Source organism: Haliotis rufescens, unplaced genomic scaffold, assembly GCF_023055435.1.
Source record: "Haliotis rufescens isolate VD_foot unplaced genomic scaffold, xgHalRufe1.0.p SCAF_32, whole genome shotgun sequence".
NCBI lineage: Eukaryota > Metazoa > Mollusca > Gastropoda > Lepetellida > Haliotidae > Haliotis > Haliotis rufescens.
The window spans coordinates 3,774,224-3,797,453 of NW_025964024.1; the positions used below are offsets into that span (position 1 = coordinate 3,774,224).

Genomic DNA, 23,230 nt, shown 5'->3' on the forward strand with positions numbered 1-23,230 from the left:
GGCAAATGTGTTTAATAGTTGGTTCTTTAATTATAAATGGAAAAATATGTCTCTCTGTGGTGACATTTGTTCCTTTATACTTTGTAAGGTTAGAGGGTACTGGTATCCTAAGATGGCGGCAATGATGCAGTGATGTGCTGAATTGGGGTGCGCAAAAAAATATAGAATGTGATATATGTGATTGTTTTGAGAGCTTTTAATTGATGCAAATAGACTCAAGAGTATCTTTTATCATTGATGTGCTAGTGAGGCGTCTTTTCTTACCTTTAGTTATCGAGCAGTGTCGTTCAAATACCAGCTGCGTCGAAGGCCATTCTTTTGCGCAAGATATTTGGACAAATGCCAAACTCAGCAAATTTTGTTCAGCTACTTTGCTGTTTTAAAATGGTTTGCATACATTTTGGATAACTGTATTTTACAACTTTGAAACATTGGCCACTATTTTGCATATTCAAAGTGTTGATTTACACAGTGCACAAAAACAAAACATGTAGGATGCCTAGGCCTAAACATCTGTGAAACAACAACCCCCCCTTCACTTCCATGTCAGTACCATTAGTAGATGATCATGTGACCTCCCTACCTATGTGCAGTTTAGGCAGCTAGTTTGAAGTCTTTTCTTTTCTGCACACTTATCATACTTTTAAAGTTTTCAAAATTAAGGTTCCTTAAGTTTTAGCTTGGTCTTTTTGGTTTGAGGTCCCTCTAGCTATGACCGTGATGACATGACCCCAGTGTTAGAAATTATTGGGAATTGGGGGCAGGACCCAGTATACTTGATGTTTTTGATAATGATTTTATATTCTGAGGCTTTCCTGAATCATATCACATGCTAGATGAAAAACTGGTAAAAAAAATACCTAGTATTTAGTTTTGGTTATTTGGGTACAAATTTGCCCATATGGCAAATGCTAGTCCTTTAGTCCGTGATAAAATTGTCTACTGGCCCAAAGGTAAGTTTTGGCATCATTTTAAGTACACTTCAGTGGTCATATGTGGACTTATTATTATCCAAGAATACTTGACAGAAATAAATTTGACTAAATATGGATTGTGGACATGTGGCTGAAGACAGACTGCTCTGGCAGTGATACCAAGTTGCAACCCTGATCTGTGCTACTGCTAGACACCTATGATTGTGGGGTAGAATCCCAAGTTTGTCTCAATTAGGATCTTGGGTTGTCACATCTTGTCAGCACCATAACAGTGTTCCTAAGTTGTTTTAACTTGGACTTTCAGTCGTTATTACTGAAGTACTGTTCAAAGCGGTGTTGAACCAAACTCACCCAGTCACTCTAATGAAGTGAAGCCATGGTATCATTTGGACAGCACTGCCCCAATGTTTAATTAGCAAATTTCATTCATGTTCATGTGATGATATTTGGGGAAGAAGAGGTTGACATTGCTCCGTGTAGTTGTGAGAGCAGATTCGCATGGATTAGGTGCTAAAATGTGACCTAGATGATTGTGTCTTTGTACCCGATGACATGGATTGATGTTCATATTGTCAACCACTGGTTTGCCAGGCCCAAGACATGGATTTGCTTGTTTCTGTGAGATGACTGGAATATTGCTTTTTGGCATTAAAAAGCATTTTCGCACTCGCATTTCATGTTCGTGTACCTTTGTAAACGAAACTGTATATGTAAAATATGAATCCTAATGTGTTTCTTTTGTTTTTCCAGCACTCCTTTTTGAAAAAGGGGAAGATAAAACGTTGAGTTTAACCAAGATAACGAAAACTACGGAAAACCTTTTGATACCTAAGCAAACGAACCAGGTGCCCAATCCGTCAAAAACTAGCACACACTGCACATCTGAGGTACTATAGAGGGACAACAGCAGGACAACAAGTGACACAGAGCATCAACACAAGAATCTTCAAACAAACTTCTCGTCCAATGTCTGTCAGAAAGATGAATAGTCCTCAGTGGAAGGTACAGTTAGGTTTAACTTAACCATATTAAACAGTTGTTTTTTTCCATTACATTTATCCTGTATTAGGGGTGACTATTGGTCTTGAAATCACTATTGCGATAACTATTGATATTGAAAGAATTGCAAGCAACTATTGCGATAACTATTAATATTGCAAGCAACTATAACGATAAATATAGATAGTTTTCAGTGTATCATTATAGATGGATTTTAGAGTTGAATTTAACTTTGGAACTGAAGTTTCCTTTAAACATGTTAAATGTGATAACCATAACAACAAATAAAAAGTAAAGTTTGAGATATGACTGATTTGTTTTTTCTTTTCCCTAATAATTTAAGAAAAAGAAACTGCCACATTACCATGTGTAAATTACTACCACTCATGATCAAAAGAAAAACAAATTTGAACAGCATTGCATGTATTTTATTGAAACTGTAAAACTACAGTAAATACAATCGAAACTACCAATGTTCCTAACTGAAATCAATACTATTGATCTGAAACTGATTTAACAATCGATTTATTGACTCTTAAGTGGTTAGCAATAGCAATATATCGATATTTCGATTTATTGTGACACCCCTATCCTGTATAATTACTGACTGTCACATAAGGTGTGAAAGGTGACATAGCTATGGTTATGTGGCAGTACTGTGTCTGTTATCTTTAACCTTTGACCTGATTATGATCCTTGGTTTATCAGCACCATACCCATGTCTTTGGACTTCACCAAACTATAAAAATATCAATGACCTATTACTTCGTGCTTTCCTTCCACGTTAGACCACCTCTGTGGTCTTGTGGTAGAGAGTTGCTATATATGTGCAAAAATCTCTCTTCCCCATTAAGCTGGAATGCAATTTTAAATAACTGAAATACAATGTACTGTACTGGAATATTGCTAAAAGCGGCATAAAACATTTCTCTTTCACTTGGAAGACTCCAACATTAAGCTGACATGCCATGATATGACTGGAATACTGTTCAAAGTGGCATTAAACACAACTCACTAATTCATTCAGTTACTTGGTAAGCTATCATTATGGTTCTTATTTGTGCTGATGTTTATTTTCTTCTTTTTTTGCATGTCAGTTTGCTACCACTGTTTTCTGTTTCTCATGACTATTAGAAATTCCAGCCGCCAGCCCAAGATCCCGCCATCATGTCTTTCCATCAGGGTCCCAACATAGTTTCATCTTACAATAATATTCCAACATCAGGCAACAATGGTCTTAGGGAAACAGGGATAATTGACAAACTTCAGGTAAGTAACCAGCTATAGATAGAAACTAACACTAGTTGTAACAGACTGAAATATAATGAAAGATTTTTGTTTGTTGTTTAGCGCCTCTATCAGCATTATCTCAGTTGTTTGACACTGGTCTGTGAATAATCCAGTCTGGACCAGACAATCCATGCAATTGAGATATGATGACATGCATCAACCAAGTCAGTGAGCCTGACAACCCGATCCTGTTAGTCACCTCTTACATAAAGCATTGTTGATGGTTAAGGCATATTCCATGATGCATGATATGAACTGATTATGTATGATGTATATACATTATACAGGCTGTGTATTGGCAAAAGTTAGAGTTGTGAAGCTAGTTCTAATAAAACAGTAAGTCCTATGCATACCTCAAATATTGGACATATTTGAAAGGCTATAGCATTAGCATGATTAGTACTGATTTGTATGTCTGACAACTGTTGTTGCATATTAAATTGTGTTTATTTTATAGTTGTAAAGAATCTGTTTGATAAGATATGTCCAACATGACATTTTGCCCTTTTGATCATGTTGATCCTAGTTTTAAGACATTTGAAGTAAGAAGCAATGTTGCACAAAGAATAACATATCTTGGTAATTAAGTGATGGTTATAGCATTGATGCCGTTATGACTTATTTCACGATAGTTGGGAGATGTAACAATGGAAGTATGTGTGATATTACCACGTCTGAAGATATGCATTGTTTGTTCCAGCATTCCTATGGATTTATTCAGTGCTGTGATAGAGAAGCCAGGCTCTTTTTCCACTTCAGTGAATATAGTGGTGATATAGACACCATGAAAATAGGAGGTACCTACATTTTCTTTATGAAACATTAGAATGTCATTAATCTTTCGTTGTACAAATTTTGTTGGTCAGTGTTCAGGGCGACTTTGAATCTTGATAGTGCTAATCAATTTTTCTGGAAGCCTATCCATCACACCTGATGATTTCAATATTTGTTTTCTTTTGTGTTGAAGATGCTGTGGAATTCCAAATGTCTTACGACAGGAGGACGGGGAAGCCTATAGCAGTGACTGTGGTGAAGGTGGACAACAGCATGGTGACCACAGAGATTCTCAGTGATGAGCGCTTTGTCGGCAGCATTGTTCAGGTGGCCAAACCATCGCATGCAAAAAATGTAAGATAAATTATGTCTAAGGATGTGAATTAGTTGCATTGTGCCTGACATTTTCATGGCAGTGGGTCTTTGGAAACAAGATGCTGGTCATGCAAAAGGATTGGTCAATTATCCTCATCACTTTAGTTACATTACTATAATTATAAAAAAAATGACTCCCATATCTGAAGGTCCAAGTAGATATTTTCCCATTTGCAAACATTTTTTGTAACCAGCCACTGGTAACTGTAACAATAGTAATAATTTTTAATATTACGAAAATGCAATAGAGAAACAACAAAGATGAACAAAGATGGTCTGAGGCTGTGGCTTATCATTGCACAGGGAACAGTTGTTAACACTCAGGATGGGCTTGGTCGAGTCACCTATGAACATAATGGAGAGTGCTTCTTCCTGCCCTATGGTCTGGAGGATTTGTCGGACAGTGGCGTGAAACTCAAACCAGGAGACCAGGTCATGTTTCACATAGCCACAGATAAAAGGTAACGCTCCCAAATATACCTGAATTTAACTTGTTAACTGGGCAGAAAAGGGATGAAGTCAAAAAGCTTTTCTCATCTTCAGATTGTTAAGGGGAGGTGTAGCACAGTGCATTACCTTATGGAGATGACACTAGTTTGATTCCCAACATGGATACATTGTGTAGAGCTGTTGCTGGTGTTCACTGCCATGATATTGCTGGAATATTTGTTACCACTAAAAATGTTGTAAAAACCATGCTATATAATGTTCAAAGAACCCACTGACTATCCCCATGTTATGATTCATAACTCGCCTTTCATTGCTCCTTGATACAGGAATGGTAACATACGTGCAAGGCAGATCGAGATGCTGCAGCCTCCGAGTCAGCAGAGGTTCCAGGGAGTTGTGTGTTCCATGAAAGAGACGTTCGGCTTCATTGAGAGAGCTGATGTAGTGAGGGAGATTTTCTTTCACTACAGTGAATTCAAGGATAACATCAATGAGCTAATACTCGGGGATGATGTGGAATTTAGTGTTCAGAATAGAAATGTAAGTGATAAGCAATGATTGTGATAAAAACTTAGGGCTGTATCCTCCATGCATTTTAAATACAAAATATGTCAAGGCATCATCTGTTGTCTATTAGATCATGGGTGATGCCTTTCATTTTGCCTCCAACTATGATAAGATAACTAATTTACGATTTTCCTCTTTATCTACTGCTCTCACATTAGGAAAATATAGTCACAGCTAACAGCGTTAGTAATTGGCACTAGTCCTATAGTCCTTGCCAAACTGCCCAGTGGTAAAAAGCATCATAAGGACTAGTAGAAATTTGTCCTTTTAAGATTTTGCTATGTGTTTTCGTTAGGACTAGTGGACTAAACATGCTAAAGCTGTTAGTTTCTAACACTGGATAATACACTGATGTTGTATGTTTATTGGGTCCAAATTGTTTCCTGGTTAGTTCCAAACGCTCTTGCTTGTCACAGTTTGATTAGGGGATCAGACTCAGTTACTTGGTTGCTTGACTGTCATCGTACCCCAAGAGTGTGGGATGTTTCTCATAGTATCATCCATTGGTTTGTCTATCCAAGACTTGATTATTATCCCCCCGGCATATTATAACTCAAATATTTTTCAGCAAAAATTAGCAGATAATCGGGCCCTGAAGTGGCGCCTTTTGCTATTTACAGATTTGACATTTTACTTTTTCTCGATTTCCATGGAAACAATTTGGACTTAGTCTTATAAGGGGATGGATTTCGTTTCCAGAGCACAACAGAAAAAACGTTCAATACCTTTCCACAAGCCTTGGGAGATACATGTATATCAAACAGATCCTCAAGTGGTGCCTTTTGATATTTGCAGATTTTTGGCTTTTTTATTTTTCTATGGAAACAATTTGGACTCAAATTGCTGGGGTAGGTGTCGTTTCTGTGAAAGACTTTTCACCGACAGATTAAAAATTGATATGGAAATTCTCTGATGAGTCTGATGATTTGTTGGGGACCGGTGGGATTTGTCATCTTCTGATGACTCTTATTACAGGTGGCTGTGATATAGCACAACTTGTCGTGATTCTGCGATGCTGAGGTCATTTGAAGCAGAAACATTTTTTGCATTATCAGATTGGACCATTTGTGACTTTCAGTCAAATGAAAGGTGCTAATAGTAAATTGAGACGCATGAGGAAACGAAAATCATGACATTTACATTCAATAATTGAAGCAGTTGTCCTGTGATGTAAACAGTTTTGGGGACATTAAGTGACTCCCATCATTATATAAAATAAACTCATCTACATGAATGCACCCCTTGTCCCACTGAGAGTACATATGATGCGCCAATCGATGAAATATTGCGAGAATCCCACGCTGTGCTACCTCGGCAGAACATTGTGATTGAGATTGTGTGTATGATGCATGTGACATTTCCTTGCAGGGCAAAGAAGTTGCTGTAGATATATCTCGCTTACCAGAAGGAACTGTGATATTTGAGGATATTGGTCTGGATATGATACAAGGAAAAGTGCTAAAAACTTTAAAGAATGGCAACAATCGTCGACAGAGTGATCCTCTTGGTGGGAGAATTATATATGAAACACCTAAAGGGTATGTGTCCATTGTACTGTCTGTTGAAATCTTGTCTGTTTATGAATTGTAGCAGGGAGTCTTCATATGGGAGATGACACTCCACTGAGTCATGCAGCTCTGTAGGGGTCTCATTGTCAAAACTTAATACATTTTGTGATTATTATTAAAGGAAGAATTTAGTTTACTTGACATCCTTGAGAAATTACACGATGAAGTTGATACCTGAAAAAGATGTTGAAAATAAGGCCTGTACGAGTGACTGTAAATTTGTAGTTGTGCAGGATAAGTATACAGATGAAAAAAATAATTAGATTTTACTAAATCAACAGCTAAGCACAACCTACCCCTGAGGCTGAAGTCGGGTACCTCTGCGGGAACATAGTGGGATAATGTTGGAAACTCCCCAACTCTTCATATCATATCTGACTACAATGTCTCCATGTCCATTGCCATGCTTCACTACAGTTTACAGTGTGTTCAGTTCATTGTTGCTCTTCAAAAAAGATTTGCTGTGCATCTTTTTCTGTCATTCGTCTATATCACTGAAGACTGTACTTTGGACATGAAAATATGCTTCCAATGGGATGGGTATTTGAGTTTTATAGTGTATCACAATATTTTACAATGTGCAAGGCCGCAATTGCGATACTTCTCATGATATATTGCATAATTCTAAATTTTGAATTCAGAAGCAATTTGAAACATCAGTTTATGAATTGAAGTTCATAAATGGAACAAAACAAGATGATGGTACAACATAATGTTTACTCATTCAATGAATAGGCATGGATGCACGCTCTGGATTCACGCTTTGGGTATTTGGCCAGTGTTTAACATTGAACACATGATAAAAATTGCCATTTGAAATCACCCGATATATTGAGCATAAGAATGATGTTGTGATACGTATCGGGGAGAGAGTGAACCTCACTATACTGGTATACTAGTAATACCGCACACCCTTAGCTTCCAATGTCATGAGTTTAGTAGCCCTGTGGGTATTCGGGTTAGAAATGGTCCTATGCTGGTTGTAAGAGACGACTAAATGGGGTGGGTGGTCAGGATCGTTGACTTGATGATTGTGTGTCATCATACCCAGATGGCGTGGATCAGTGCTGACATTATCAATCAATGGATTGTCTGGTCCAGACTTCATTATTTGCAGGCTGTCATCATATAGCTGAAATATTGCTGAATGCTGCAATAAACACACACAATTAGTAGGAAATTAATTTCTAGGTTGTGATTTTAACATGTTTAACTGTGTTAGCTATTTTGAAACAATGACTGTTGTATGAGCAGCATTGTCAGTGAAGTGTGTTGTCATAGTTGTTGTGGATTCAACTGTCCCGTTCTCTTCCAGTACAATGGATATTCCATTTGGTGATAAAGACCAGAAGGGTGATTATACTCTCCAGCAAGGTGACACTGTGGAGTTCAACATTGCAACTGACCGTCGTGATAAACTCCAGCGGGCAACCAACATACAGCTGACGGAGGAAACATTTGATACTGTTGGGGAAGTCCGAGAAACGGTGTGTGCAATAACTTGTTAGATTGTTAGATTTACCTGTTAACATGTCATTGAAACAAAACACTACACATTTGTATGATAGTTCTTTGGATACCCTTGTACAAGAAAAACATAAACCATAAAGTATATAGATTAACCTTTTGTGGCCTGCCTAAAAATGTACTATATTTCCATTTTTCTATCTTCAGGGATTAGTTGTGAGCTTGAAAGAAGGCTATGGGTTTATCCAGTGTGCTGACCGAGAAGCTAGAATGTTCTTCCACTTTAGTGAACTGCTTGATCCAACATTTGCAGTGAACGTACAGGATGATCTTGAGTTTACTGTTGCACAGGTAACATTATACAGAATCCACACAGTAGTGTGATGCATTATTGGATTTTTGACAAATAAAATTAGCTGTTATACTGTCTTAGTTATGTAACCGGAGTGGTTTTGGTGAATGAATCACGCAAACGCAGGTTGATTTACAGATGCCAGTTGTTTAATACATTAGATTAAATGAGCGGAGGCCCAAGTGTATGGCACTGGGCCCTAGCATGTCACAACATCATATACATCATTTGATTTGTCAGACACACTTGTGATAATTGACTACATTGTTTCAGCAATGAACTGAGAACTTGCTTCAATGCAGAGTCGAATACAAGTGTAAATTCAAACTGACCAGTGCCATAATGCACCATCACTGAAAGTAAGGGGCTGGGGCTGGGGCTGGGGCTGGGGCTGGGGCTAGACAATAGAGACCAGAGAAACAATAGAGAAGGCAAGCCCAAGGCTGGGGCTGGGGCTGGGGCTGGGGCTGGGGCTGGGGCGGGGCTGGGGCTAGACAATAGAGACCAGAGAAACAATAGAGAAGGCAAGCCCAAGGGTGACTGCTATTGTAATAGTGAAGCAGGTTAGATTGGGTGGTTGAGCAAGGACTAAGACTTGGTATTAAAAAAAGAGCTGACTTTAAAATACACTTGATATATGCATAATTTCATACTACTTGTTATTTCCAAAAATGACCTGCAGAAAATGAACTTATTATGTATATTTGTGTTGTTGCCCTCCACTAAGGGAAGAGGAGGTTGGGTTGCATTGAACTGAAGGTCATATGAATTAGGAATCAAAAAGGATATGTAGAAAATATATTATGAAATATGACTTAAATTTTATGAAACTTTATATTATTCATGAAAACTTCTTGCAGTTTCTAATCAGATACGATACTCTGTGTAATGAAATCAACTCCTTTCATGTACCATGAATGTGTCAAATGTCATGGTCACTTTGAAGGTAATTCACTCATGACATGACTAGTACCGGTATATAGTTTAGTTCAGAAAGTATTGTAAGGTTATTATTGAGACTTCTTATTTGTATACCACCTAAGTTTGCAACGAGTAATGTTTGCACATGTGATTGGATTGTGTTGAAGGTCAAGGTCACTCAATGAAAAAGGTTTGGAAACTTGGTATACATGACCTCTGTGGTGGGGTCTTGATTGATCAACTTTTGGGTGACATCAGTGTAAGGTCAAGGGCACTGTCACATTATGAAAAATAGCTCAGATTTGATGTAATATTGAGGAAATATAAAACATGTTTCAATGATGTATACAGACACTTTCTTCTGGACTTGCCATGTGTCAAGGTTTTTAAGATGAATGTTCTTTCAGTTTTAATTATGGTATTTTGATTAATATGTTTATATTGATGGAGATGGTAAAAGAGGTTTTATTTATTTCTTGTCAGCAGAAAGAGGAAACCCGCTGTTTTTCATATTCTTACATTTTTCCCTATTTCTGCTTTTTTAAGTACGCAGATTTTGTAAACAAAGTTTGGCCTTTTGAGTTAATAGCATGTTTTGTATTTCAGGATCCCTCTGCCTCCAATCGTCAGATTGCCATTCGTATCAAGCATCTTCCTAAAGGTTCTGTGTCTTTCCTGACCATTCATAACGAAAAATATATTGGAACAGTAGATAGAGAGCCTGCAACTCATAAAACACAAGGTATTCTTTGTCTTGAGTTCTGTCTGTTTTTAACTTATGCAGTTTCTCTTATACAGCTCCTCTTAAAAGATAAGCTTTATATGGATCCAAGCTTGGGTCTGTTATGCTCACAGAATTCTGATCCCATTTTTAAAATCACAGTCATAGTTAATGAACATTCTCTAAGTTTGTTCTTTGTGTACAAGATACAACATGTAAAATATTTCACCTGTGAATTTTCCGTTTCTGTTTCAGCCAAGAACAAAGAACAAGAGGGTGGTAACGTTGTCTTTGACTATGAAGGCACCATCCAATCTATAACGTATTTTACTAAAGACCTTGTGGAGATGAAACAGGCTCCCCGCTATGGTGACAAGGTATGATCAATATTAGATTCACTGCTTGTTACTATTAATGTGGCGGACACAGGTGGCCAAGTCGTCTAAGATGCTGCGATTCGCTGTGCAGAGTTGCGTCCCTTGGGCACGCCAGAAACCTATGATTGTGGGCTCGAATCCTGGTTCACCCCATACCCGTGCTCGTGGGTTTCACCGAAGTGGTAAACATCTGAGACCTGAATCACTTCGGGTCTTTCCACCCACATTAAGCTGACACGCCGTGATGTAACTGGAATACTGTTAAAAGCAGCGTTAAACCCAACTCACTCACTCACTCACTCACTCACTCACTCACTCACTCACTCACTCACTCACTCACTCACTATTAATGTGATAAAATGTCTGGGTATTGTTGCAAATTAATGTCAACTTTTGATGGACAGGTCAAAGTGTCTGTTGTTCCACTTAACTTTCCGGGCAAGAGCTCCAAGAAATGTCATCATCAGTTCAATCCCTAAAGCATTATCAGATAACAAAGTTTGGGTAGCATACACCCAGGACACTTCACAAACCAATCATTATGGTGTGACATGTCCATCAATAGTTAAATGTAGGCACTGCAAATAGTGAGGAACTAAAATCACTAATGAAATTACTTGGGGTCAAGGACTGGTCATTAATCATTTATTACAGAGTGGGGGTGGGGGTGGGGGTGGGAGGTGAGATTGACCTTAGGACTGTATTATATTTATATATTTTGCTCACATTTTTGCACTGCGCCTGTGGAGATGATTTTAAATAGTACTGCTATTCGTGTTCTTGAAATGGGTGTGGTGTCAATTTGTTATGTATTATATTTTTCAGGTTGAATTTTCGATAGGGGAACAAAAGTCCAATAACAAGCGCCAAGCTGTGAATGTTCGAGTGGTTTTGAGGAACATCACTGGTCGCTGTCAGGGCTTTATTGCAACACTGAAAGATAATTATGGCTTCATAGAGAATGCAGAACATGACAAGGAAGTCTTCTTCCACTATAGGTATTCCATGATTTTCACTCTTTAGATACCCATGCTTGTCATAAGAAGTGACTGAAGTGATTGGATGGTCTGACTTGCTGACTTGGTTGATAGTGTGTCACCCCGTGAAGATCCGGGTTACAATTAGTCTTCAGAAACCCGTGCATGTCATAAAGAGGCAACCAACAGGATTGGGTGGTCAAGCTCACTGATTTTTTTTACGCATTCAGTGTATCCCAATTGCATAGATCAAAGCTCATGATGTCAATCACTGGGTTGTCTTACTCCATTATATACAGACTTGCATCATATGGCTGGAATAGTGCTGAGTTTAGCAACATACAAACACTCAAAGATGCTTGTATTGTAATAGAATTATGGATGATGTGAATCAAATAGAAATTTACCATGTTATATGGTAATGGCACTTGTAACATTGGTGGAGTTTACTGTAAGGCCTGGGTTATTGGTATCCGAGTTTGTTGTATTTGAAATGATGATGTTGCATGAGATTCACATGTTCATTATCTTGCAGTTCGTTCGACAAGGATGCCAATGATCTGGAACTAGGAGATGAAGTAGAGTATATCCTTGCTCGAAAAAGCAGCAAATTAAGTGCCGAAAATATCCGCAAGTTGCCAAAAGGAACTGTTGCACCAGAGGTATGTTTGTGTGGAGTTTGCTGGATTGATAATGATGTACTGTTTTCATCCATAACAGACCGCCTCTGTGGTCTTGTGGTAGAGCGTCCTCCCGGAGAGCGGAAGGTCCGGGGTTCGATCCCCGGCTGCATCATACAAAAAGACTTTAAAAAATTGTACTTGTTGTTACCCTGTCTGGCGCTCGGAATAGGGGCTAAAACAAGGACTGGTCGGCTCGGAGTCAGTATACTGTGTCTGAGTGGGGTATTCATGTTAAACTGCGGCATGGTATCTCAGTGAGCTAGCACTATAAATCCGCATCAGTCTGGACTAGTAAAAGCAGCCACACATACACGTGCATGCACGTTGCTATATAAGTGCAATAATCTTGGATGCGACGTTAAACCCTATTTCACCTAACCTCATCCATAACAAACAAATATAGATTAAAGTAAGAATCTTGTTCTGCAGGTATTATTGGTAAGCCAAACACAATTGAAAAATGTAAAATACACCAAATAATAGAAGCTCATCTGTGGAATTGAGAGCATAAACAAGGACCTGTTTTGCTTTATGTTTGCAGGAAATGATGCGAGATCAGGGTATCCTGCAGGGAAAGATTATCCGTCCAATGAGGATCGTCAACCCTGAGCAGGATGAATACTGTGGTCTGGTGCAGGTGAGGGAGGAGGACGACCCAAGCATGGTCACCTATCCATATGGAATCACAAGTCTAGCAGACAAGCGTGATTTCCTTCAGAAAGGGGACATTGTCAAGTTCAATGTTGCTATTGTGAAGTCCTCTGGGTCTCACCGAGCTGTCAACATAGCAGCACTGCGGAAGTATGTTCGAGCCAGGGTGGATTCTGTCAAGGGACAGGTACAGTATAACATTGTTTCAGATATTTTTTTGTGTTTCTTGAATAAAAACCGCCAAATGTTGACTGTTTGAAAAGATCTCTGGTTTATTTTGGCATGGAAAGCAAGAAAATGTTGAATGGAAGTTCACAATAGTTGTCAATATGAATATTACTTGAATTGGCCATGTTGAAAAACGGCTCAGTTTGGAGCCTCTCAATTTATTGGCCTCAGGTTCCAGATGGTTTCACTTTGTTTGTTAGGATAGCTGGAATCTTAGAATTGCAGGCCATGAACTTACAATTAGCATATCATGGGTTTTTATATAAAACAGCACAGATTTGTCAGTAAGATTTAATTCTTATGGCAGTCTTATGTTTTGAAGTTTTATCAGATTTTTAAACTTATGCTATCTCACATAATGTATCTCTCTTCCTTCTTTGATCCTGGTGTGGAGACGCCTCAGAACAAAGATTCCACCTTCAAAAACCACCTCACCCCGGCACATCCCTATACATCACCATGGTCAATCTTGTCCATCTGGGTCACGCACCAATCAATCCCGTGCAACCCAACCTCAGCTTACAAGACCACTTAGTATACCAAGCCAAGCCATTCTCTTTCTCATCAAGACAGGCCTTCAAGAATTGAAGATTTTTGGCTGTTTTTTGCTTTGATTTACCTACGAACATTGGCCATCATGTTCTCATTCTTTATGGAGAAACGCCCGTATTGCAAGTTATCAAACATACTTTTTCGTCATCTGATCCACACAATGTGTGCTTTGACTCTCATGTAAGGACAATGATCTCTGTTCTCAGTGTAGAGAACTTTCTGAGGAGGAATTTTGTGTTTATTTATGTAACCAGCGTAATTTGGATCGCCGTTCCAAATCTGCGTCCAAAGACTGGGAGCACAGATCATCGAGTGTAAAGAAAGCCAAACGTGTCACGTTAATAGAAGTGAGATCAGCCATGGTCGCTGTTTCATCTATGCTGGGTCATTATTAGAGTGAGTGAGTGAGTTAATATTTAAAGTCACAGCGGCAATATTTCAGCCATATAGTGACTAAATCAAGTTATATATTAATACATATAGACATTAAAATCTGTCGACGAAGGACAGTAAAAACACTAGACTATCACAGATGTAGATTTAAAACTAGCGTATCATAATAAAATTCATTACAATTCAGAACAGTACACAATAAAAATGGGCTATTGATCACCAATAACCAAAGGTAGGTCACCATACTAGGTACCATGGGGACTTACGATACTTCTGCTACCTACATGGTAACCTAGCAGGATTTACGCACCCCTCTGGCTACTGGTGATTGTCGGTAAGTTTAAGCCAACACATTAAAAAACAACAAGAATCCTACGATTAAAAACATGGAAAATGAAAAATACTTTGAATGAAATGGGACTTACATACCTTCTCAGGGGGACAATTATTTTACGTTACTTCAACCCCCTTTGAAGGTACAGCCACCAACAATCTCAGTTATAGTGAGTGAGTTAATATTTAAAGTCACATCGGCAGTATTTCAGCCATATCGTGACTTGAACAAGTTAGGCATTGATATTATATATTAAAAGCTGTCATCGAAGGACAGTACAACAACCAGCAATATATCACAGATTATAATTTTAAAACTAGTTTTAGAGCAATAAAATAATCAGATACAATTCAAACAATACAATATAAAAACGGGCTGTAGATCGCCAGCAAACAAAGTTAGGCCACCATACTAGGGACCATGGGGACTTACGGTACTTCTGCTACCTACATGGTACCCCAGCAGGATTTACACCATCCCTCTGGGCACTGGCGATTATCAGACAGATTAGCCAAAGAGTTAAAATCAACAAAAATACTACGATTAAAATCACAGAGAAAGGAAATGATACCTTGAATGATACTGGACTTACGTACCTTCCCAGGTGGTCATTATTAGAAGATCTAGGATCACACATCTGCTTACTGATGAAATTCTCGTCAAAACGAGCATGCCCGGGTTTTGATATGGCTGATCGACACAGAGTGATCTCAGCTGATCTCTCACCTACATCAAACACCACGAGCTGACTAGAGGAACCAAGGAGGATTATGTGGTGATTTCCTCGGAGCATAATTCACAGTCTGATCAACAGCGCGTGGATGAACCTCAGCAATCAAATGACATAGATCGGCAGAACAGTTTGGGTCGCCTGGAGTGATGGCGATCTCGTGAATCCAGTTGACATTCTCCTATACCCTTGTCAGATCGGCAGGGAATTCAGGCATCCTACTGACCCAGATCAACTTCGTCTTTCAGGGTCACCTTGCCCCAGCAGATAGTACTCAACAATCGGCAGATCACAGTTGACTCTCAGATCATTGTCATTCTAGATCACCTATCTCAATTTGCTTTTCTCACTCGGATAGACAATCAGCAGATCACAATCTGCTATTGGATCGACCTTCCTCTGCAGATCGCAATCAATTCTTGGATCAATATTGTTCCAGATCACCTTTCACGGATAACTATCTGAGTTCGGATTTATCTTTGAAGGATTGCGCAATCGGATTTTGGATCTTCATTCTAGATAACCTGTCCAAGATTGCCATCAATGCCCAGCAGATCAACATCAAACTTCGGATCAGCTTTCTCCAACTATCGGATTGTCAGCATGACACAAAATACCAGTCATGTGACACAAGTCGACAGCACATTTCAGAACGTCGTCGACGCCCACCTAGTTGGAATGACAGCGACAACAGTCAGCTACTGATCATCACCAACAGGTGGACTCTGCCTTGGTGAAACTACACACTACGACCCAATCTACCCGTAACGATCAGCGTAGAGATCAACAGCACTCTGCCTCTCTTACTCATCATCTACAGGATATTGCATCTGTGGATCGTCATCAAAATAGCATCTATCATAGCAGATCACCATGGAGTGTGTCGTCGCCACAACATACTCATGTGCAGGATTGGCTGTCCAGAAAGGATATGACTGCTACTAAAACAATCCCTACATCTTGGGATCATCAACAGCAGTCAGTCGCCTACTACAAGCGATGTCATGGATCATCGGATTGACCGTGGTGATGAATATGGATGTGTTTGGATGCGGTGTTTTGTTTAAGTTGGAAATTTTGTTCTGAGGCCATTCCACAACAGGATCAAAGTAGGAAGTGAGATAGGATAAGCATATTAATGTACAATTTTTAAAACTTCCAATTTTCAAGAAGGTAAATTTTTCTGTATGACTTACGAATCTGAAAAGGTGATTGATGTTAACATGTGTTTTCCAGTTTGGGTTTATCCAGTATGAGGTAGAAGAAGGCAAGAAGCTGTTCTTCCACATGACAGAAGTCCATGATGGAGCTGAAATTCAGCCAGGGGATGAAGTGGAGTTTGTCGTTGTCCAAAACCAAAGAAACGGAAAATACTCAGCCTGCAGTCTCAGGAAAATCACGTAAGCTTATCTGAACATGCTTGCTCTCTAATTGAAACTGTCCAACAGCTTAAAAAGTAAACATTGGTAGCACCCAAGGTGGTTAACCATATCAGAATCAGTTATTTGGATAAAGTTTACCACAGATACTGTTTTAATTTACAAGTATTGATCATGCTAGGGCTAGGACGAGTCCAATTTTAATACCTGGGTTCCAATACTCCTATTACCCGACCCTACCTGGGTACCCGCTGTTGGTGTCAAGAGTTAGGTACAAAATGTCCGATTGGGAATAGTTTGACAGTAGCCCTGGCAGAATGTATTTAGATACACATATAAAATGAGGTGGTCATGCATACACTGAAGTTGACTGACGTTATAACTTTGTTCAAACTTGTATAAGGGAAGAAGGAACGTGTTCATAGACATGAAGAAATGCAAACATTAGAGAGTTAAAATTGTCGTGTAACCATGTAGTTATATTGTGAATTTTTGTCATGAAACAATATATCACGTGACTAACCACGGGTCCGGGTAGTCCTGTGGGTACCAGGGTCCTACTAAGTACCTACCCGACCCGAGTACCTGAGTACCTGAGTTACCCGTCCTAGCCCTAGATCATACCATCACATAACAACACCATTGTACAGGTCATTCATATTGCCAGAGGGTTAGTGGGTAAAGCTGTTGCTTGCCACTTCAGACCTGGGGGATTCCTGTGAGAGGTGAAATGTGTGAAGCCAGTTCTTCAGCATTATTCCTTCTGTAATATTGCTGGAATAGTGTGAAAAGTGTCAAGCGACCTTCCTCACTCACACACTGATACCATACTAATACAAGGTTAGTGTAGATTCAGTGCCTGTAACTCAAGGCATTCTGATTATCAAGGAAGCAGGGATACAAGCACAGGAGACTGGGTTGAAAAGAGAATATGTATATTGTTGGGATTACAAGTTCCTACAAACTTAAGTGCCAGATTGAAATGGTTCTACTAGATCCACCAGTAATTCTTTCATAATGTCTTTTCTTTTCCCCAGAGACCGTCAGCGCCCAGAACGCCTTATCAGTCGGCTGAAAAGTATGTCGGACGAGGTTGGGCAGCGCATGATGATCATCAGAGCACCCAAAGGCCCCGATAACACAAAAGGCTTTATACAGCCCCGACTACCATGGACGCCAACTGTTTGAGTTACAAGCTAAAGTCGATGTCAGTTTTTGCCGTCTTATGCAGATGAACAAAAAAAATCTAAGTTATAAAAAAAAAATAGTCACTAATTGTCAAAGTGTCTTTCATTTCTACATTTTTGTGCCTCAAAATGCCTATCCTATGTCTTTGATTCCTCTATGGAGGCCGATGGCTCCCCTTTTTGTATGTATGTTTGTATGTATGTGTGTGTATGTCAGCTGCCCAAGTGAGAGAATTAAATCCTATGATGTAGTAGACAGAAATGAAATCCTTGTTTGGCTGTTGCTTGTGAACGTGACACAATTTTAAGAAAAAAGCCTCACCAAAAACCAAAAAAAATATTTAAAAAACTTCCCAGTTGTTAAATGTGTAAAAGATGTTTCTTGCCTGTAAAAGGCTTTAGCTACTTTTCCTTGTGTTTTGTTTTTCTTCTCAAAGTTTTATATCATTTACCCTGCCTTATAAGGCTAAAGTGGGCAATTTTCAGGTGGCGTTTTATCATGAAGTATTTTGACTTTGTGGAGTTGGTGAGCTGACTAAGGAATCACTAATTTCATGTTTGGTGCATCAGTTTTGACCAGATTTTTACCATCATTGTTGTGTACAGATTAACCATATTTTGCTGCAATGCTGAGACAGAACTGTGCATAATGTATAATGTGACAATAACAAATGTATGCTGATACCTATAATAACACATTAAAATCATGAGTATCATCCGTGTAAACAGTATTTTGTTAAGCAATTTATGATGGAGTTATGGACGATTTGTAACAATGCTTGCAGCTATATATCATCATGTAGAGGACACGTATCAGCATTGATAGATTGCTGACCACATGCTCACTAGCCTACTGACGGACTGTGTTCCTGTAGACTAAGTGCAGGCTTTGTGATATTGTTGTTAACTTGGGCCTGCTTATGATTAGATGTCCAAGAAACAAGTTCACAATGCTCATGAAGCCTCTGTTTTAACGTCCAAATTAACCGGACTAATACTGGTCTCGTAGGAAGCAAAACTGTTAAGGCTAAAAATGAAATTGGTTCTCATGCATTGGCTTTTGGAAAAATAGTGCGGACAGGAAGCCTTCTTTTGGTGTGTCCACACTAGTATGTTACAAAATAAGCAGTTGTGTTCAATCACGCTGAGAAAAGGCCTCCCAACAGTCTTTGAAGAGAATTTTTTTGATGAATTATCTCCTATTGTCAAATTTGAAGCAGTTTGTGGTCACCTTGGTAACTCTTCAAGGAGTGAAAACAAAACAAAAAGTCACACAATATTATATTCCGTTTACCATTCAATATTGTTTACATTAATTTCGGCAAACTTGTGTGTGAAAATGATCGGCTTATACACGTGTCAGACTTTATGAAGATGCGGCTGTGCCTGAGAACCAAGACTATTTTTTTAGCGTAATATGAAACTATTTATTGAAGCAACTCCTTTTATTTGTTATTCGTTGATTTGGCAATCTGAAACCTTTCCATACTTATTTTGTCTGTAATAACCATGAAACTATGTGCTCAATGGCTGAGATTACGTTGCCTCTTGAAGCAACTGCACCGAGCCATTCTGCTCAGGACTACTTAGGTCCTTGATGGAAAGACTGCGATACTTGTTACGTTTTCTTGTATGGCAACTAAATGCAACAAGATCATCCGCCAGGCTTGCCTGAGAAATAAAATAAATCAACCAAACAGGTGTTTGTGGTTAATTTCATGGCTGGATACATACCCAGTATGAGAGGAAAGCATCCCACACCGACACTCTTAACCCACCACTGGACAACAAGATGATTTACATATATCTATTATTGAGACCAGCAGGAGAAATCTGGTTCAGTAAACATAAGTACATAAATATACGAGCTGAAGCTTCCGACAATACTATTGGTACATGTATTATCACCTACCGGTACGTGTTAGTTGAAAAGGGGAAGGTTAACCAAGAAATTGGTATGTACAAACTAAATTGTGAAATCAGTAAATTACCACAGACAACCATTGAATAATTCACAAATTATATTGGAAGACAGGAGTAGGTAGGAATGGTAAACTGTGATGGAAGAAGGCAATAAGTCGATGTTTTCCGCAATAGGTATCACTTAGCAAGTCGGGTAATAGAAGGCCTCGAATTGCCCTTGTCTCGAACTTATAACGATACAGCCAGCCTTCAAGTGACGGCTACCTCGCTGAACATCTCAAACAATCAAGTTATTTCTGGAAGACTGTAAACTAAGGGAAGTAACTCTAAATAACGACCTTCTGTGGGCATGCTTATGATTTTCTATGAGTCTTTGATTTGCTGCCTCTAAAATCACCTGAAAAATAGTTACAATATATATGCTACCACATCATACTCCTTCTTTGATGATCGGTTGATGTATTATATATTTAATTTGAAATTGAAAGTTTATAGTAAATTATAAAATGTATATATTTTGAGAATTCCACAATTGCAAAATCAAACAAATTTTATGATGAAAAGATATCCTTTATACATAGAACAAACTGTGTAGATCACTTGTATACACATTGCCAGATGAGCATTCCTGAAAAAGTTGCCCAGTTCTTCTTTTTTAACGTTTCTATTTGAAATCCTGAGAACATTTGAACATGGGTTAAGTGAAAATATTTTACTATTCAAATTGACAGTACTATAGTTATGTCAAAGTGAAGAGTTGGAAACTGACACTAATGACCTTTATATACTACTCAAAAGAAGTTAATGAACCCCCGACAACATTCCAATTGTGGATGCTCTTTAACTATTTTGAGCTGTATACAGTCAAACAACATTGTGTCAAAGTTGAAGGGACCTACAGAAATACTTCAAGTAATCCGAGGTCTGACACAATCGAAAATGATGAATAAAGAATCAATACGAAGGGGCCAAAGTTTTACTTTGAGAAAAACATAAGTTTGGCACATCAAAGTTTGACACAACTGTGTTTGACTAGTTGGAAGCAATACTTGATGTGGTATAATGACACGTATCTCCTGGTGTCAACCATCAAGAGGCATGCGTACTATCAGCTGATCTCAAATCCAGTATTTGTTAAGTACAGGAGAAAACACCTCTGAGGTTTGAGTTGAAAATCTAAACAGGTGGGGGATTTCCCAACTCTCGAGTGTTTACATTTTCAACCCAAACCGAGGGGTAGTGTTTTCTCTGGCTTATAAACCGTCAAAAGAGTTCAATTGAAACAATATTCAATTTACATTTGGCATGTTATAACGAGACAATTGTAAAGCCTTTTCATAGGCCCGGAGGTCTTTTCCCAAGCTTGAGGTGTTACATTTTCAACCATAACCGAGAAGGAGTGGTTTATCAGACTTCTGAACCATCTAAATACAAGAAATTCCAGAAAAAAACATTGTGACATCTTATAATGAAACAATACGATGTGTAATTTGATTGAACTGTGTGAGAGAAAGACCACTTGCAGCATGCACACATTTGAAGTCATGACATGTAAAATTGGACAGAAATTATCACCTGCTCCGTTGGTTCAGTGGGAAAAACAGTGGGTTACAAAACTTTACACGTTATGTGAGGTTGCAGGTTTGATTCCCGTCGTCCATAATGAAAAAGTTTCATTTCTTGTTTTCGATTTTAGAACATTGGACGTTTGAAACACCAAGTCCAAATTTCATTTGCTACTCAGGTCTTACAAGGAAAAAGTAAAACCTCATACCCAGGAGGTTATTACGACATAGGAATATACCTACAATATAAAAGTCAAAAGTGGCAGTAGGCTTAAAAGCATTGATACAAATGACTTTCAGCCATTGGAGTGAGTGAATTGGGTTTAACACCGCTTTAAACAGTTTTCTAGTTATAAACCCACAAACAGATATGATGCTTACAAACCTATAAATAATCGGGGCATACCAGGATTCAAACCCACAATCACAGGTTTTTGGCGTGCCCAAGGATGCATACCTGCACAGCAACACCGCGGCAAATTCTGTGCCACCTCATCCAAGAGGAACAACATTAGAGATGTTCACATTGCCACAAATATGGGTATCAAGTTATGGCCACACATTTTCTAATTTACGTTTAACAGGTCCGCCGCCCCTACTGAAAAGCAGCTGGGGAAAAAGTAAAACAAACAAAAATATATATTTTTATTATGTCTCCCAGTAGTAATATACAATATAACATGTCATATTTAAGTTCCATGTCTACATCATTATCAGTGATTCAAGAAACCAGCTGCAGTTTTAACTCCATGGCAGAATGACTTTCATATAAATAAATAAATGATTGACATTATTTCAACCAACCTTGTGTGTTGTTTGTTTGTTTTTTAATGTCGCACTCAGCAATATTCCAGCTAAAGGATGGCGGTCTGTAAATAATGAAGTCTGGACCATACAATCCAGTGATTGACATCATGAACATCGATCCACGCAATTGGAATACGATGACATGCATTAACCAAGTCAGTGAACCTGACCACCCGATCCCGTTAGTTGCCTTTTACGACAAGCATGGGTTGCTGAAGACCTATTCTACCCCGGATCTTCACGGGTCCCAACCTTGTGTGGAAAAAGTAGAATAAATCCGTGAAACATAAAATAAAACAAAGTGTGGCCTAATTCAGTTAGAAGATTATAACAAGCTGTTAACTTAACTTTGTACATAGTACAGCCTCAGAATTGTTTAATAAAGTCTGAAGGACTAGTGTAAACTTTATTTCACTTGTTCTTATAGTTTGTAGCTATTCCTGCTTGAACATGACAATAATGTTTATGTTTACATTTTCTGTCAGTGTTAATAATTTCCAATTTGTAGCAAAATTGAAGCACTGAGAACTGGTTCAGAATTGTAGCGATTCACTGTGCAGAGTTGTGTCCCTTGGAAATGCCAGAAACCTTTGATTGTGGGTTTGAATCCTAGTTCACCTTGATAATGTTTCTAGGTTTGTCAGCACCATACCTGTGCCCATGGGTCTCACTGAAATCGGGCTTTCCACTCACATTAAGCTGACATGCCGTGATATAACTGGAATACTGTTAAAAGCTACTGTTTGTTCCTTAATTCTTCCACTTGCATAAAAATGTGTTCGCCTGATTTCATGGACATATTCTGGCTACAAGCCTGCAGACTGAATTTTCATTCAATCTGAGAAAAGTGTACATATTTGATTAATGAAGGTGGCAAGGGTAAAGTAGATTGACTATACATGTTCCTTGCCATGGCTTGGTTAATAACTGATCGACAAAATGACTTCAGATTAATTGGTTTTGGTACATTGCACGTAAATAATTGAGTGAATTCAGCTTGCTCTCGTTCCATTAACCAGAATGTC

General features: G+C 38.6%; 1 protein-coding gene across 1 annotated transcript; it reads left to right on the forward strand.

Annotated features, from left to right (window-relative positions):
* The first annotated feature begins 92 nt into the window (after positions 1–92).
* On the forward strand, positions 93–19,607 carry LOC124116643 (cold shock domain-containing protein E1-like). The gene is made up of 17 exons (XM_046478063.2): positions 93–147; positions 1,686–1,937; positions 3,069–3,203; positions 3,925–4,021; positions 4,192–4,352; positions 4,677–4,834; positions 5,150–5,363; positions 6,759–6,928; positions 8,274–8,445; positions 8,633–8,776; positions 10,305–10,440; positions 10,675–10,796; positions 11,622–11,794; positions 12,309–12,435; positions 12,998–13,294; positions 16,581–16,744; positions 17,761–19,607. Exons 2-17 carry the CDS (start codon positions 1,902–1,904, stop codon positions 17,909–17,911), a joined length of 2,457 nt encoding a protein of 818 aa, XP_046334019.1. The 5' UTR covers positions 93–147; positions 1,686–1,901; the 3' UTR covers positions 17,912–19,607.
* Positions 19,608–23,230: the final 3,623 nt, after the last annotated feature.

Excerpts from the sequence above, each read along its gene's own strand:
- LOC124116643 (XM_046478063.2), top strand. The coding sequence starts at position 1,902 with ATGTCTGTCAGAAAGATGAATAGTCCTCAGTGGAAG. Across the intron at positions 1,938-3,068 it reads TGAATAGTCCTCAGTGGAAG|AAATTCCAGCCGCCAGCCCA; the intron begins GTACAGTTAGGT and ends CATGACTATTAG. Across the intron at positions 3,204-3,924 it reads GGATAATTGACAAACTTCAG|CATTCCTATGGATTTATTCA; the intron begins GTAAGTAACCAG and ends TGTTTGTTCCAG.